General features: G+C 30.7%; 2 protein-coding genes across 3 annotated transcripts in view; one reads left to right on the top strand and one right to left on the bottom strand.

The window, feature by feature from the left end:
* LOC126865142 (proton-coupled amino acid transporter-like protein CG1139) overlaps nucleotides 1-16113 on the bottom strand; it is a 41043-nt gene extending 24930 nt beyond the window's left edge. Inside the window, exon 1 of one of the 2 annotated variants that reach the window (XM_050617306.1) lies at nucleotides 15547-16113. In XM_050617306.1, coding sequence (XP_050473263.1) covers nucleotides 15547-15582 — 36 coding nt within the window. In that variant the 5' untranslated portion in view covers nucleotides 15583-16113. Of the gene's footprint in view, nucleotides 1-15166; nucleotides 15339-15546 lie in introns of those variants that run through there. The other variant, XM_050617307.1, reaches the window with a different exon arrangement.
* The window catches only part of LOC126865154 (lysophospholipase D GDPD1-like), a 54831-nt gene that overhangs the window by 26145 nt on the left and 10091 nt on the right, over nucleotides 1-18595 (top strand). The window lies entirely within an intron of this gene.

The raw sequence follows: 18595 nt of genomic DNA, 5'->3' as shown, positions 1-18595 counted from the left end.
CAAAAGAAAGTTTAAAATTCATATTATAATAAATACACTATAGTAATACTAACTTCAATGCACTGAACATTTCTTATTGTATGAATAACACTCGTCTATATTATATGCATACGTAATTCAATTGTTCGTGTCGATTATATCTCTTTTTTTTTCAACTACAGTGTATTTTATCTTATTATTGTCATTGTTATTGTTTAGACATTTTATTGTACTCCACTGTATATAACATTCATAATAATTTTATTTGCTATAAAAAATTTAAAAAAAACGAAAATCCAAAGATTTATTTCTGCAAACATATAGAAATTGAAAATATACAAAATATGTACTATATAAAATATTTTGTCATTATCAGAGAATCAATTTTATTTTATAACTTCAAATAAAGCAGATGGATTATTACAGCTTGTAATATTGTTACTTGAATTAACAAATATTGTTAGTATCCAATTTCGCAAATAGCAGAAGAATAATAAAGAAAATTGTAAAAGTAGGAAATGAAAAGGTAAGTCTCTAAAGAAAGGCAAATATCAAACATCAAACGAGAAGTTTCAAAGAAATTAGCAAAACCTCTTAATATTTGCAAGACTAGAGAAACGATAAAGAAGATTAACAAAGTAGAAAATGGAGAAGCGAATCTAAGGAAAAATTAATATCAAAGGACACAAAGAAAAAAAATTGGAAAAGGAACGTAAAAACTAATAAATATTTAAAAATATTAAAAAATATAAGGAAGATCAGGCAAACAAGAAGTTGAAACAATGTAAAATTAATTCCAAGTAGTGTCATTGCATTGTTTAAAACTTTTCCACGATGCTGTACATTTGCAAATGCATAATCGCGTTGTGTAACATAAGCACGATGGAAATGACCAAAAGGGTACCGCGAACTCGTACCAATAAATATTTCCAAGTTTCGCAGATGGCCACATTTCGCGGTCTCCCGTGGAAATTTCCGTTTACATCGATTGCTCGATGGTCCCTGATCCTAAACGATTATGACATGACTGCCCGTTATCGCTTATCCGGCAAAAAAAAACAGCAAGATATTCCTGCAAACAAACACCTTGCACTATCAATAACAGATTTTTCTTAATTTTACCTTGTCTCAAGTTGTTGTTTGTTTTGTTTCCCCTGTATTTTTTTAATATTTTAGTTTATAGATTTCTTGTTCAAAATTTTCCTTTTTTATATTTTCTTGTATGCTTTGATATTTAATATTTCTTTTTTACATAGTATACATGCTTATTTGCAATCTTGTTAATTACTTGTTTGATATTTGAATTTCTAGTTAATTTGTTTAGAATTTTCTTATTTTTATATCTCTTTATATTGATAGTTTGATATTTGCTTTCCTCTGAACTTACCCTTTTTATTTCCTAATTTTTTCATTTTCTTGATCTTCCTTTTTCCTTTCTTCTTTGACATATCGTTTACTTTTCATTTTATTATTCATTACCTTTCAATTCTCCGATATTTGACATTGCCGATACTACGCAATCTTAGGAAATTTTTAAGAAAGGAGTGTAATTTAATTGATAATAATCGGCTTGTTAGATAAATATTTTTCCTACTTCTTTACGTCACAGTTTCGATTAACGAATAGACAGTGAGACGCTGTAAGTATAGGATTATGGTCTTAAGATAAAAAGAGATTCCTCGATAATAGATTACCTACTTGTTGTTCATTGTGCAATCGAAATCTTTGCATGAATTCTGCTGAAGTGGAAACTACATGTAATCTTAATTACTGATAACATCCATAACATTCGAAATGGCAAGTTAACTCGATATCGGTATTATCAATATTTTGAAATTCATAATTTGTTGACGAATTCATCAATTAATATAAAATAAATTAAAATTAATACAAGAATTAATGTAAAAATTAATGTAAATATAATTTAACACTGAATTCAATTAAATTACATATGTAAAAAACGTATTACTGTGTATTCAAAAATTGAAGAGAATGTTGAAATGTGTTAAATAAGCTTTACTAGTTTCAATTATAATTATTTAATACAGATATTTCCAACTGACTCAGTCGAAGTGGCTATTTAACTATAATTGCTCATTATGTATATATATTTGATAAACAATTACTCTGCATGACAAAACGTCATTGTATCAGACTAACACGGTATCGATAAAACAAGACAAGATTTATGCATTATTATCATATATTATTATCTTATATTATATTCTTTTCTTTTTATTTAACATAATTCCGATATACGATATTTGCAGATTATCTAATATTATATGTAATATTCTGTTGAAATATTTATGCGTTTTAAAAATCAAAATATTCTTCGCAAAATATTCCAAAGTAGTACTTTGCAATAAGAAACACTTGAAGAGATTCAACGATAAGAATGTAATTATGAAAAAAGTTTTATTACACTGAAGAATCACGGGATTCTTCTTTAAAAAAAAAAAAAAAAAAAAAGATATATTTTATAGATTAGACTAAGGGCTTAGGTCGTATTAACGATACGAAAAATCAAATTTTTCCTACGTAGATAGATATTCCTTGAACGTCAGATAGGAGATATTGTCGCATCACTGAAGTCACAAAAGATAGCTATACGTGTCTGACCAAGAACGTCCCTATTCACTGATTTGCTGACAAAGCAAGCTCGTTCTTAGCTTCTGATATATACTGTTGATCATAAATATCTGTCTGTTGTGTTTAGCGAAGAATTCTAACAAATTTCACTTTATTTGCTTTATGTTAAAAGTCATATATAATACGATAGGAATAATAGATTTATAATAAAATAAGTAAAAAAATAAAAGCAATGGGGAAAATGTTACTTATATCAAATTACAGTAACTGTCCTAATACTTATAGTCGACAGTGTCATTTTTCTAGTATATATGATGCGTTCCTCTAAATTTTTCATTAATTTAAGGATGATTCGAAGAGAGACAAAAATCCGAACAAATATTCTGTTTTTCATAAAACGCTGATGAAAAATGATTTCGAAAGACGTAATAATGCAAATAAATATTCTATTTTTATATTAAGCGTAATTTCAAAGGATATAAATGTAATATAAAAATGAAAAATATATTAATATAAAAATTAGCGTATGTTCCTTCATATGAGATATAATCTGAAGAAATAAAAATTTGAATAAATATTCTATTCTTCGTACGACGTGTAATTTCAAGAAATACAATAACACAACTAATATCTTATTTATATTTACTTTGTCGAGGAAAAATAATGAACGACTCTCTGTCCCTCTGATTTTAATAAATTCGTCGCTAAATAGATTAATATCGTTCTGATAGAAGGAACGTTCCCGAAACGATAACGTTTCAAGAAATATCACAAACCAGCTGAAATGTTCAAAGATATTAATTATTAAAAGATAATCGTTTACAATCAAATTAAAATTAATTACACACGTCATAAATACGTAGGATCGAATAAAGATATGCGAGATACTCGTATATTTACGACAAATCAAATTATACAGCTTTCTCAGAGTTGCTGCACGTCATATCGACTTTTCTCATGGTCGCTTCTACGAAAACCAGAAGCTGAATTTGATTAACGATCCGATCGTTCATCGACGTCGATACGAATGACGATACTGGCATCGCGGAAGAATTCGAGACGGATATTGTTCAAGGCACCGTTAAACTGACATAAGAATAAATCAATGGTGTTGTAAGAAGAAGCAGATAATACAGATATATCATTAAATAATCGTATGAAGAATGAATGGAACAAGTATTAATATAGTTGATCGGTGCTTTACCCGATACATAATGTAACTAGCGTTGCGCTTCGTCGATTAACGATTTCCAATGACATTTCAACGTCATTGAGAGCTGTTAACTACGAACGTGGCACGAATTAAGTTACCATTGTTCACATATTGACAATAAATAGATTGAGTATTAATTGTTACCATTCATTTTATTACCATTCGTTGACCTACTTTTAATAGGAACAATGGAAATGTTTCACCTCTTGTGTATGGAATTTTCTTGTTTGTTTTCTCAGCACAAATGTTTATTTCTCACTATTTTTATCGATTAACATTGGCACCTGAGCGATCAAGAGTTCGCAATATTTTTACCAAGATTATTCAAATTTAACTACGGTAGTTCGTTCTTTGGGAATTCCAATGATATTTTCGTACATATGTTGATTTACTGATTGAACCAAAAGAAAGAGATAGACCTCTACATATGTGACTACATTAAAGGAAATAAAGCTAAAGAGAAGCCTGTAGTTCGAGATATAAATAAATAGAGATAAAACTGTAATATAATTAAAATATCGAAATAAACAAAGGAAATATCAATATTGAAATACTTGAAAAATTCCACAGAAAATTTTCTAATCGTCAAATTGTTTGACGATCTGAATTTATATAAAAAAAATAACATCCATTTGTCAGATAACGATCAAGAAAACGGTGAATCTTCCCATGAAACACGAATAACCTACGTGAGTCTGTTTAAAATTAATCGCAGCTGTCGAAGTGATATACGTCCGAATCATTGAAATTACATGCTAATTACAAGAATATTTAATAAAGCAAAAAAAAGAAGAGGGAAAGAAGGAGGAAGTATCGAGGAAATCTTAAAAATCTTTTGATGACACAAACGACACGTGAATAATCCAGAGAACGTAAATTGCTCAACAACGATTTATTCTGTCGAATCAGAGAATTAGGATGTTATTACTTCAATAAACATACTGCTCGACTAAACTCTTAAAACAATTTGTCTTTAAAATCTGTAAATAAAAAGATTGTAACTTCAAAATTGCTCGAAGGTGTTCTTTTTTCTTTTTTTTTTTTTTTTTTTTTTTGTGATGTACTTACATAGAAGTACATCATACACGTTCTTGTGTTTGTACCAGTATAACATGCTGATGTAGAAGATGCCGATAAGATATTATTATTTGATTAATAGTTAATCGGTATTATCCTGATAAGGAAAGATACTGGTTACTTAAACAAAGAATTTTAACATATTTGTTTGAGATACTCTTATTTTTAATTGAATTTTATGTCTTTCTTATAGTTTTGCTGATAGCATCTCATTAGCTAGTTTTTCATAAAAATAAAGTGATATTTGCCACTTGAAATATCACTATTATTATGTACCACGTATTATAATCTTATGATATTACATACATATTTTTGATAACAATAACGTTTACTTTCATTGAAATAAAATTGTAATCACACACATATATGTATATATATATACATATTTTAATTCTGATTAATTATAACATACTTATTAAAGTTTAATAGCTTTAATGTAAATAAACATAACTAAACATTCAGCAATAGTTTCACTGTCCCACATCACCAAATTATCATATCCATAAAATGAAACATTCGAGAACTAATACGTGGAACATGTTTTTCTACGGATTTAGTTCCTCCTAATTGCACGATAAAGATCGTTTACAAGATAATGTACGTTCCAACCGGTAATTAAAAAGAGTTTAATCAAAGTAAGCGAATGAAACTGGATCGATGAAGCCACGTTATCGTCATATTCGACCGGAATTAAGAATTTCATTAAACTTGGATCGATCTTTCTTTTCATTTGACAGCCGGCAATTAACACGAGTTAGTGAATAAATGAATCGCTTAAGCCTTTGATACCTGCTTTTTTCGTTTAAAGTCATCGAAAGCTGCATCGCCATTATCATTCTGTTGAAACAAGTCTCAAGTTGAAATAAGCTTGCTCGTCTCGTTGCTTTAAGCAGCCATTGTTAACTGGATTACGCTCAATTTCATCATTTGTAATTTATTTCCTAACAGGAGCAAAGTCTAATTGGATGAAAAATCGAATTTACAGCACGACGTTCCTTCTCACTGTTTCACGCTTCATATCGCGCAGAATTATCATTATAGCTTCCGATAAATTACAATTTATGAAAAATCCCAAGGTGTACAAATTTACAAAATACGCGTGATACGAAAAAAAATACATAAAATATGCAGAGTAAAATGCACGTTACAATATTCAGTAGATGAGACAAGTTTCCTATTTCGATTCTATTTCTTTATTTCTGTTCATAAATATATCAATTGTACAGAAATACGAAGTTTAATAATAGTACTCATATGTTATATAATATAATATTATAGCGATATCATAATTAATAGACCGAGGATATTTATACAACTTCATATTTCCATTAGAGCTGTGCGCCTTTCTACAAGTCCAACTAAGGAAATGCAACTTGAATAGATATTTGTTCTTTCAGCTAGATATTTATTATAGCGAGCGTTTTATTTTGGATATTTTACATTTTTTTTTTTTTTATAACGTTTCATGTATTTTGTATGATGATCAACATCATAAATGCTCCATTTCTTCAGATAAAATGTTGCTCATACAAACATGAATTTCCACATTGTTTCTTTATAAAACTATCTGGAAAATATGTTCCTACTGTTGACGACTGATAAAAAAAAATTAGTTTTTCTCGAAATGTAAAAAGCTCGATAATAAAGCAATTAAGAACTACGGAAACAACGTTAAACATTTTGTTCGTATGATATAAAGTTATCTCGATGATATCTAATTTATTGGTATCGAAATCACAGTGTTGTAAATTTTAGAGATTAAACGTGAAACAATTTGATAAAATAATTAATTCTTGGATAAGAAAAAACTGGACTAGGAGATGTGATGGATGGATCGATCGAAAATCTGGTTATTAAAGATTAGGAAATTAATATCTGTAATGATTACAATTGTATAATTCCTGCATGACTCTGAGAAATATCAAGGAATAAAGTACAAATTATTAATTATTCAAAAATATAAGCTAATGCGAGATTCTCGGCACTATATTCGGGCTGCTTTTTAATTAATTATCGTGTTTCAAGGGAAACACGATAATCAATCATTCCTAATTTGAGATGATTCGAATTATGCAATTAATTAAGATAATTTTGAAATAAACATTAACACACAAATATTGATCGTTCATTTCTGTATTTAATATTAATAAACATTTGTCGTGTATGTGGAATATTACGTACGTAATTTGTAATTCAATTATCGTAAATAATGTCGTTTTATTTGTCTCTCATTACACAAATGTGTCAAAAGCCATTCTACTTGTAAATTTCTTAATTTTATTCTTCATTCTCAAAGAACAAACGAATTACTACTATAGATTTAATTTATTTATCACACAGAGGGAGAATAAATAATGAGAAATTTCTGAATAAATTTTAAAGAATAATAATGTGAAAAAATATCTAACGAAAAGAAAAGAAAATATAAATGTTTGTTTCGTTCAGGCGTCAACAGAAATTCTAAGATAAAACTTCTAATAAAATAATACAACGGTGTGATGATATACATCTATAGGACGTTTAAATATCAGAATCGATGATCAATCTGATTCATGAGTTCGGTAAAAAATTCCATAGAAAATAGAGTCCCTCGTCTTTCGAATTAAATCACGATCGGGAGATATTCGCAGATTATCGACCTATCTCCAAGTAATCCATCTTGTGCCAAAGACAGGCATCGCATCGTTATGGCGCGTAAGATATCGTGTTGAAACTGACACGTTATGCCAGTTTTTAAGGAGATTAGCGAGAAATGCGGGAGGAGGATATCCAGCAATTTAGCACCGACTAATCGGTGGGACACGGAGTCGACCGGAAATCTCGTTACACCAATCACGCTGCTCCATACAATTTTACATTTAGGCTTGTATAGAATTCTACGAATAAAGAATAGAACCGACTTCCGTGTTTTTCACAGAGAACATTTCCTTGTTTACGAAAATAAAGCGTACGTTTCTTGACATAATTCGTTGTAGGAAACTTTGAGCGATAATGAATGTTCCTTCTGAAACAATTTAAATGTCTTATCATTGAGTGAATCACTTCGTTTCTTTTTTTATGCAACTTAAAAAAATTGCTTGATTTTGCAATGTGGAACATCGTTTTCTACGTATTACATTTTTGCACATGTGTAGATCATTGAAGTTACGTGTCCGTACTATTCTGGGCAATTCTACTTTCCTTGGTGCTCGCTATTTCGTTTAGTATCTGTACGTATGTTAGTGGGCCGAACAATTTTCTCTGGAATTTAGTATTGAACATAAGGTTTTGTAAATTTTAGTCTTTGAAATTTAATACTTTTATTTAATTCAATATCGAATGTTAAGTAGAAATGTTCTCTAATGAATTCCAAGAAACGTTTAAACTTGGAGTTTACAAAATTCTACCCTTTAAAATTAAATATTACATTCAGTTTAACATTGAGAATTATATAGAATAACAAACTTCAGAAACTCTACATCTATCGATTCCTATGCTATTTTAAAAAGATTCAAGTATTTTGCAGTTCTATGAAATATTATCTAGAATAAAATGAAATAATCCCTATTGATTTATAGATACGTTAATCACAGTAATCAGTTGTTAAAGCGTTATTTGAAAAATATTTTAATAGTCTATTCGATTCTAAAACATATAATCTAAAATATAAACTAATCCTTGAATCGTTGAATAAGGCTCGCGTATATGTTAATTATTTTAAGTATTGTAATTATCCTTAAAATGTATTGACGTATATGTACATTGATATTGTATGAACAATCAAGTGCCAATTACGTTTTCAAGGTAGAAAGATAGCAAAATAAAGTTATTTATCTGTCTATCTATAAAATAATCCTTGATAGCATACGGCGCCATCGCTAAAGTACTAAATTTTTCAATTTTTGAAACAATTAAGGAAAACTCTAACGTTTTCTTGTTCTGAGAAATATAATCTAAAATGAGATAAAAGAAAGTTCATATTGATTTATGATACCGTTTGTTTAAGTTATGTGGCCACAAGTTAAGCGACTTATTATCCAACAAAAACGTTATCGATGGCACCTTTTGCAAATAACTGTGTAAACCGTACGCGCATCGGGGAAACAGGTGAATTTATTGGCCAACTAAATAGAAAGTTATTTCACGGTTGCTGATCGACCAGTTACGCCGTTCCTTTTTAGGAAAATACGATGAAGCCAAACGCACATGTTCCTCATTAATTTCTATATCGATTAACATCTTTCGAAGCTGCGCGAATATTGGATGATTCTCAGCCAAAAAGATACTTACGTCTCACAGAAACGTGACTAGAAATTTACTGATAATAATTTTTGTTTATTGCATCGTCGCCGATGTGCTGTTGAAGATCGTGTAATATGTCACATAAGGCTCAAGAAATAATGTTAAGTACAATAGACCATCGATCATAATTAGCTCTTTAAATTATCAAGTTATTAAAGTCTGATGCTTTTGAATTTGTTAGCTTTCAAATTTTTGCGATACCGAACGTTTAAACCAATCAAATTTTCGAACCATCAAACTTTCAAAGTTATAAAAACCTTTGAGTTTATAAAATCCCGAAATGTGAAATTCTCGATATTCTTAAATTTCAAATTTCTACATTTTCATATTTTCTTACCCGACTTATCGAATCTTCAAAATTTATTAAACATCGGATCTCGTTACTTTTAATCCGTTGCTTAAGTACACTGCCTCAGTTGAACTCTCGTCAAATCTTCTGTTTAGTATGCTACGTGATACGCTACCTAAATGCGAACACCTTGTTAATTCCTAATCAACTACCCACGCTAATAACTACGTATTTGCCTAATCGCAGAATCAACATTTGCCTTTAAAACAATCCTTCCTTTCTCTTAAAACCGTGTACTCCGATAATTACGCAACAATTATCAAATAAATATTACATTCTACAATAAGTGAACTTGTGAAACTCGCAACGTAAAGTAAACCAAAATAAATTCAAGCTTATTAATATCCTGTTATAATGCGACAGAAATCATAATACGAATAAACACACGCGCATAGACAGATGAGTCGTATAAACTTTTTACCTGTTATCACGCGTAGATAATAATTCCTGTTATTTACACAAAACAATTGAATTATTAAGCGTGTAGGAATGTAAGGACATTCTCAAATACAAGGTCGTCTTTGTTTATCAATGAATGATTTTAATCCTATTACTTTTTCTTATCATTTAGAATTTCTATTCAGATAGAATTCATTAACCGGTGTATAAAAAATTATTGCATAACGCTAGAATGAAATAAAAAATGAAACAATTAATAGATTATAAGGGAACCTTCCTCAATAAAGAAATTATTTTCCTTAATATTAGTAACTATATTTTATATAGAAATTTTATATACAAATCATCGTAATTAATAGATTGCAGATGTTTGTGCAATTTTATATTTTTGGGACTAGATGGAACTAAATGGAATCACGTTTGATCCATCCGCTAGATTTTAAATGGAACTAAAAATAACTAAATAAAAATATAGTCCACTCGTTAAATATTAAATAGAACTAAATACAACTAAATAAAAATTGTGCTCTACTCGCTAAATATTACAATGAACGACTTACTTTGAATATTTTGCGAATTTCTGCATATTACGTGCATCCTGCACATTTGTCAATCTTTTACAAATAAATGTTTAAATATTCGTTATCTAGTAATTGAGCATTTGGAATCTTAAAGGTTCGATTCTTTCTGCGCAATCCAATGATAATTGGAGACATCTCGTTGAAATTAAAATAAGCGTATAAATTCCTCCATTACGAAATCATCGAGTCTAACCTCCTGAATGTAAAACAAACATTACACCAGAACAAAATATGTATTAAATCGACGAAACGAGAAGCTGCCATGTACAAATATTGACAGTGCTATGATAAAATTTGTTACTTGTACATTTCCATGACTAACATCAATCCGTTCGAAAACTAGCGGAATATTTTCAATCATGTGCTCATACTTGGTATAGGTTAGGAAACATCTACGCAATATGTAATTTGAATCTCATTGGCGGATAGATCGACTTCGAGATCGATAACTAAGTGGGGTAGGCGAAATAAATAGACCAAGCTCTTCAAATAACTTTAATGCTTTTCGCCATACTTCGGTATTCGTGGAACCTAAGTTAATATCTATTATAATTACCTTGGCGCCAATCATATTGTTATACTGTTATATCATTTAGAATATTGATAAATACATCGTTCACTGTTCCTCTTACACGTGTGTAAAGTTACGTATAGACATAGTCATTCTAGAATCACTGCTTCTATTAAATATGTACATCTTGGTTGCAGTTAGATTTGTTGGTTCGATTCAACTACTTGAAATAATTTATATCGACAAATTAAATTAACGCAGCATCGAATCTTCAGAATTCCAAAGTACCAGACTTTCGAATTTTCAAAGATCTGAATATTCAGACTTTCGAATTCGTTTTTACGCTTTATCCCTCTGCTTGGTCCTTAATGGATTGTCATTTAATAAATTTATATACACTGTGTGAAATGATAATTATTATAGCATCTACGAACAGTATTATTATATATAGTATCTGGATAATAAAATTTATTAGCTTTATAACATCGAATCACATTCGTAACATGAATTATACATTATATTTCGATGCAACAGAAGCACAGGCTACATTGTTATGTAAACGTTAATTTCAATTCTTCATAAGGATCACTGAATACAAATTATCAATGTGTCGCATCTGACAAGAATGTCAATAAAATAGTTACAGAAACGATCATGAAGCAACGAGTTAGCCGCCTATCCGGTGTTCAATTGTCTTACATATATACAAACATACAGAAGTAAATAGCTACTATCAATTCCTGTGTGTATAACCTTTAACAAGTTCACTTAAGTTTCACTTAAAGTTTAAGGCGTCAATTCCTTTGGAAGTTCAGTTCATAAAACTTTGATCAATGGAAGCATGCAAATAGACCACGACTCTACTTGAAATCGCTATCATTTATTTTTATTCTCTCATAACGACATAGTGTCGCTATGTGTGTACTTTTCATTAGAAAATCCAAGACAAATATTTGAATTCTGGCAAATAATAATCGTGTCATCGATGATCGATGGTAATATTTAGACGGCGAATTTTTATGCAAATTTATATTTAGTTGTGGGCACAACCAAGAAGATGAAACTTACGTGAAGATTCGTTTTGTCTTACCCTACTTTGGATATTTCGTATATTTTTATTTATTCTAAATTTATTTATCTCTAAATTTACATAAATGCATAAAAATCCGCATTCAAAATTTGCTATCAAAATTTCATTTCTCTTCTAATAAATCACTATTATTACGATAGGCGAAATTTGATGTCCTCTCGTCGTCGTAGCAAACCTAATCGAATGAAAAATTGCGTTTAAAACGCCTACTATCGAATATTAACGCCTCGACAAAATTCACATGCAATCTGTAATAATCGTTTGATCAACTGCTTTACCTCGGCGAGAAAATTTCTAAGTTTCTCACGTAACTGTTATTATCATAGGAACATTCCCTAAAAAAGTTCCATTCGAACGATCTCCCCCTTATCAGGTAATACGATCTACGAAAACAAGACGAACAAGTCCAAATGACGGAGCTGAGTAATCAGTGTAACAAACATTTGATATCGCGGCCAGTATTGTTATTGAGGGCAATAATTTTTTTTCTCTCTCAGAGATACGGTACTAAGGTCGATTCCCAGAGGACAGAAACCATTTTTCCTCGATTCTCCTGCTAAAAGCTGTCGAATCGCTTCAAGGAAAACGACACGTCAAGTACGTAAGTATACGATTTGCACGCTATGAATCAGATAGAGGTAAGCAAAATTCTAACGAGGGAATGATACAATGACATTTGTCGGTTCGTAGATTAACCTCAATTTTGATTCTTAGATAATGTCTTCCGATTTTCGAGCCCCCGATCTTCTCATATTAAGAGCTTCCAGATTACGAAATTACACGAATTATCAGTTTTTTTAATTTTCAGATATTCCAACATTAGACATTTTTCTTATTATGAAATTACTTGAACTATTCTATCTCTAGGTGTTCATATATTTAATTTTTTATCGTTAATTAGAATTTTACGGTATTAAGCGAAATAGTATAATAATCGGATGATTCGTAATTTGAAAGATTTTATTTACATATTGGTTGAATTGCGCAAAAGTGCCCTGATATTTGAATTCCACAAATTATATGTATATATATATATATATATATATATATTACAGTTATTAGAACGAATTCAAATATCACAAACGTCTTATTGTCAATGATTCCAATTGCTCACATTAATACCTAAATCCACAATATCAACACGGGGATTATCGATTCTTAACATAAATTTTTTTATTCACGCGTCTATGTGTGCAACAATGTAACGACCTCTGTTTGGATAAGGTTCACTGATCTATTTACGGGATTACCGAATTTTTACTTATCATCCTAACGATTACCTGTGATAACGTGAATTGTTGAATCGAAGAAATTGGTTCAACGTGAATAAGCATATTTCCGATCAATAAATAATATTCATTTCATTTTTGTCTGTCTAGTAGTATTCATTTGTTTCGTCATATTTGAGTTAAAAACTTTTCCCTTTTTTATTATCAGAAGAAATATCGGTAACATCGTGTAATTGGTTAATTAATTAAGTAATAATTAATTCACAATTTTACTTGGATAAAGAAATCTTAAATTTTCAACATTTTTAGAAGAAAGATTCTTTTTATATTTAGAAACCTTCCTTAGTCTTAGTCGTAATTTTTTATTTTAGAACATCAAAATGTTACTAAATTAATAACAAATAAATTCGGAATCTTTAGACATAATTTAAACAAAAATTCGATCTTCAAACAGTAAAACCGATTACAATCATAGAAAGAAAGTGAAAGTAATACTAAAAAAGGTTCCTTGACAATATAGTATCAACCACCAACTGTTGCAAATGAAGAAGTTATAAGTCACGATGAGATCGGTCGATTTCAGGCTGAAATTATTTAATTTTTTCTCGTTCAGGAACTACAAATCTAATAAATCGCAAAAAGAAGATTGGAACTCGCAAAAAAAAAGGAATAAAAAAGTATAGTAATCTCGATACGAAGGACACAGTTTCACTGACCGTTCGACAAAAGCGGTTCACAGTTCCAATCGAATTTCACATCCTAATGACTGAAATCTCGGGAGAAAAAAACTTGTCGAGGAATTCGATCCGATCTCGAGCATAAAAAACTTGCTTCAATTTAAATCACGAATTTCCTCTGCGTATTGCGAGCATTGACGTCACATAGTTCTGGTCAATATTGTCCTTCGATGTGGATAATTTTTCATTCAGACAAGAACTTTCCCTTTTCGATGATATTCGAGATCATTCGATTAATAGCAACCGCGGAATCGAATACGCAGTGGCTCATAATGAATATTTTAATAGTTTTACTAATTTTCTCTAACGATATACTATATTAATACGAAACATTTTTAACTTCATGTATAGTAACATTTCGTTAGTATTATTGCTTGTTTGAATGTGAAAGATGAAAAATTTCTACATTTCTAAAAAAAATTTCTAAAAGTCTACAGTATTTGGTGAATTTTGAATATTCAATTGATGTTAATCTTTTTTTGTATAACCTTCTTTCGCATATTTTTGTATATTTTAGATGTATTTGAAAAAACAGAATCTTGAAATACTACAGCAGGAGCGCATAAATTAGTCAATTTTTATTATAATCGAGATAGATTAGAACGTGAAATTGCAGAAATTATCATAGAATTGTATATTAAATTATTTGGAACGAAGTACAAAATAAATGTTGTTTTTATTAATGAACGATAATTTTAATACTTGTGGAGAAGAAAAATATTATAGCGACAAATTATGATGAAAATATCACGTTTTTCCTAAAGTATTTATTTACGATTGAAAATTCTGACAAGTATACCTATATAATTTTAAAATAATTCAACAAACATATTTTCTTCGTATTTTATAAAATGACAAATTTCGTTATGTAAAACGTATTCCAATTTTATTCTCCCAAAGAAAAGTTTTACTAAAGAGGAAGAGAAGAAATAAACGTGAAACACGTCACTCATATTGAGCACAGTATATCGTACAATTTTTAAACAATTAGATTGACGAGACGAAAACAATCTTCATACTCCATAGAAAAATAAAATTTCCCAAACTGAAATGAAAGTAATCGAACTACAATCGAATTACATGTGTCATATTAATATATCTATAGCGAATACGTCCATTTCTACTCACCTAGACATTAATTAACACAGATATACAAATGATAAAAGGATCGAATGAAACAAGAATTGAATCATACCGCCAATTCACCCAGCGGATAACAGATCTCTGTTCTATCCCTACCCACGATTTAAATATCAATTGTCTCGAAAAAATGTACATCACATGGCATAGTTAAAAGTAATGCCAATTCGCCTAATCGACCTTTAACAATTTCCTATACTATATATCGATACAATCTGAATATAAATCCCCGCTAAAAAAGAACGATCCATATATCGTGGAGGACAAAGCATATCAGTGCGTAATCGATGTATTTAGTGCGAGCATCCTACGTAAACAAGATAAACATAAGCAAGGAGAGCAAAGTAAATATAAATAGTGTCACTCACCGTACTCGAGGTAAATCCGAAATTGTCGTGCGACATTCTGGTGGGTCACTTCTTCTGTACACACCGAGAAATAAGGTGAAGAGACAAAGAGGGAAAGAGAGACACACGAAGTATATCACCTGGATGCGGTGCGTCAAAAAGAATAAAATAGAAATATATGTATATATATATATATAAGAGTCGCACGACGCAAGTACGGAACAAGGTTAAGGTAAATGAGAACGCGAAGCAGCGAAAGATGTGAAAAAGGACAACCGGTTTCAGTTTGTTATGGTACGATGCATTATTGTGTGTTGCGACAGGTACGGCCGCCGCAACTCGACTGATCAGGGTTCGCGCCAAGTATTATTTATATAGCATCATACCACGTACACGGCACACAGAGTACTCGTTGCCATTTCGTTTACTGGTCACTCACGGCATGATTCGGACGAGCGACGATGCGGCTCGAGTATGTACCTTTACCAAGCCTACTCAACACCGGCATCTACAAAGTGAAACGTGCCGGTTTACCTTAAAAAACACTTTACCTTTCGTAATTCTTTGCTACGTTAATGCAGCCACGTTTTAGGCGCCCAACGATTGATTACCGTGAATTTTCCCGCTCGATAACACAAGCCATCGGCAAAAATCAAAGAACTTGAAGATACTCTTCTCAGATTCTTTAACCCTGCTGTTCTCCTCGTTTCTTTTTCACGTTCGTGTCTCAGATCTTCCTTCTTTTTTTTTTTTTTTTTTTGGATACTTTATTTATAAGAAGCGTGGAGTACGCAGATATTGAATACTAAGAATATTTAAGAACAATCCATATTTTTATAATATGCTTTATTGGAATGTCTAATATCTAATCTGGTTTGGGTCACATAGACACGAAAAGAGCAGAACTAATCTTGTTGCGTTCTGTCGATCGTAATCGTGTGTTTCTAGTAAAAAAAAATGATTCAAGTTTGGGCGAAGTATGAGAAAATTATTATTGATGTGCGCGATTTCCTCGTTTCAACTTTGTACGAAATATTTTCTTGAAACAGTAGAAGTTTGTTTGTTAAAATAAGAGCAAGATTGTAGTATAAAAATTCTTCAATCATGTTTTATACTTGAATTAATTTTTTATCGCAATTTTTGTTATAGTCTTACCATCGATAAAACGGTACAATTTAATTTAATTCAATTCAACCACGGTCGATAGTAACGCAGTCAAATTTATCGCCGTAAATATTGATGGTATTAAAAATTGATGTGTGCACCTGGTGATTCGATTCGTGTGTAACGTAGAAAGATTAATAGAGAATCAATGTTTATCTGGATGGTTTAATTATGCAGTGAGTCGAACGATATATGACCGTTTACTTGTGATTGCAGACATTAATCAGTTAATCATGGAAGTTACAATGATTTACTTGCAGTTGTAAATCAATTAAATGGAAGTTTTCCTTTCGCGTGTTTCAAAAGATAAATAATAGTACGAATGATAAATAATTATAATCTGTAGGTATAAGTACACGTTAAAACATCATTAATCAGTTTATCATACCATACACGATAATAATTTATAAACATGAGGATATAAATCGTAAAATAAGGATAAAGAACGTAAATCATCTGTGGAAGTTAGGAATACTGTTATTGTGGGATAAAATGGATATTGAGATTATTATTCGACGTTGTCCTAGAACTTTCAAGAAAAACACTCGATAAATGTGTCAACAAGCGCTGCTTGAACAATTAAATAACAAGTTCCATAAAGTAACCTCGATCATTATGTGCTCTAATGAACCGCCCTTCGTTCATTCTTATTTCCTTAGATTCGCAAACCAAATAAATAGAACGCAAGATATCAGAAGAAGAACAGTGAAATTGCTAGATCCGGGTAGGCATTTCCTTTAATCTTATCGCCTGATGAGCGACTTCTACAGAGACTACATATACATATGTGTTGTATATTTTTCTTTGTTAGTTGCCTGGTGAGCTTTAGTTTGACAAATCAGATGCCCGATACCCACGCCACCTACTACTGCTTTAAAAATAAATAAAACTGGATGCTGTCGCTATACAACACGAAAGAAGAGGTTAATCGCTGATTTGACCAATGATAATCTTTCGAAAAGAATTAAAAAAGAATAGATTTACGACTATGACCAATCGTGTCAATGAAATAAGGGAATTAAACGTTACGCTCTTTATCTTTCTCCTCTGCGATGTATCCTTTATTAGAAATGTGAAGAACAACCAATGTGTTTATTAATAATCTACTGCAAATATGCGTGCTTTATTTTTAACTGTTTCAAGACGTTAGATACCACGTGGGTTTCATTCTGCTTCGGCATCGGTTCTATTACTTTAGTTTCTGTCTTTCGCTCTCTTTTTCTATCTTTTATTCGCCTCTCTATCTCTATCCTTCGCGTCTCCATCCCCACCACGAGCTTCATCCTCCACTACTCGGACCTCTACCTCTCACTGATAATGAAGGATGTTTCAATTGTCTCAGCCGAAGATTTTCAAATAATACAATTTTGAAAAGTTAGAATTATCTCATATGCCAAATTGTAGGTCCATAAATGGAAGAGACTAATTGCAAATGACAGAATTCCCAGTGAAAGTTTTCATCCGGATGAATAGCAATAGAATCGTAACAAAATTATGGAAACTTATCGACGTAATGTCACAGGAAAGAATGATTTGTCACGAGCATCATAGTGTTATTCTACGTCTCTGGATCGATAAAGATCTGCAAAAAAAAAATAGCCACAAGAATGGCCCTCGTCTTAAAATTCAAGGTCACAATTTTTCTTATTGCATCGTATTCTTCTGATGAGGATAACAAATTTCAGAGGAACAAGGTTCGTAACTCAACTGTCCTCTTGGAAAAAAAATATTAAAGTTCCATTAGCTTTCGAACTTATTTTATATGTAATAATAATATTTACATTTTGCAGTCAAATACAAAGGAAATAGCATTTAGTGTCGCACGTAAATGCCCCAAAACCACGATTATAAATCCCATATCTTCTATTCTTCCTTTCTTGCTATCTAAGCAACCGGACTCACATTT

This window comes from Bombus huntii, chromosome 4, assembly GCF_024542735.1.
Source record: "Bombus huntii isolate Logan2020A chromosome 4, iyBomHunt1.1, whole genome shotgun sequence".
Classification (NCBI taxonomy): Eukaryota; Metazoa; Arthropoda; class Insecta; order Hymenoptera; family Apidae; genus Bombus; species Bombus huntii.
This window is presented reverse-complemented; position numbering and strand designations above follow the sequence as displayed.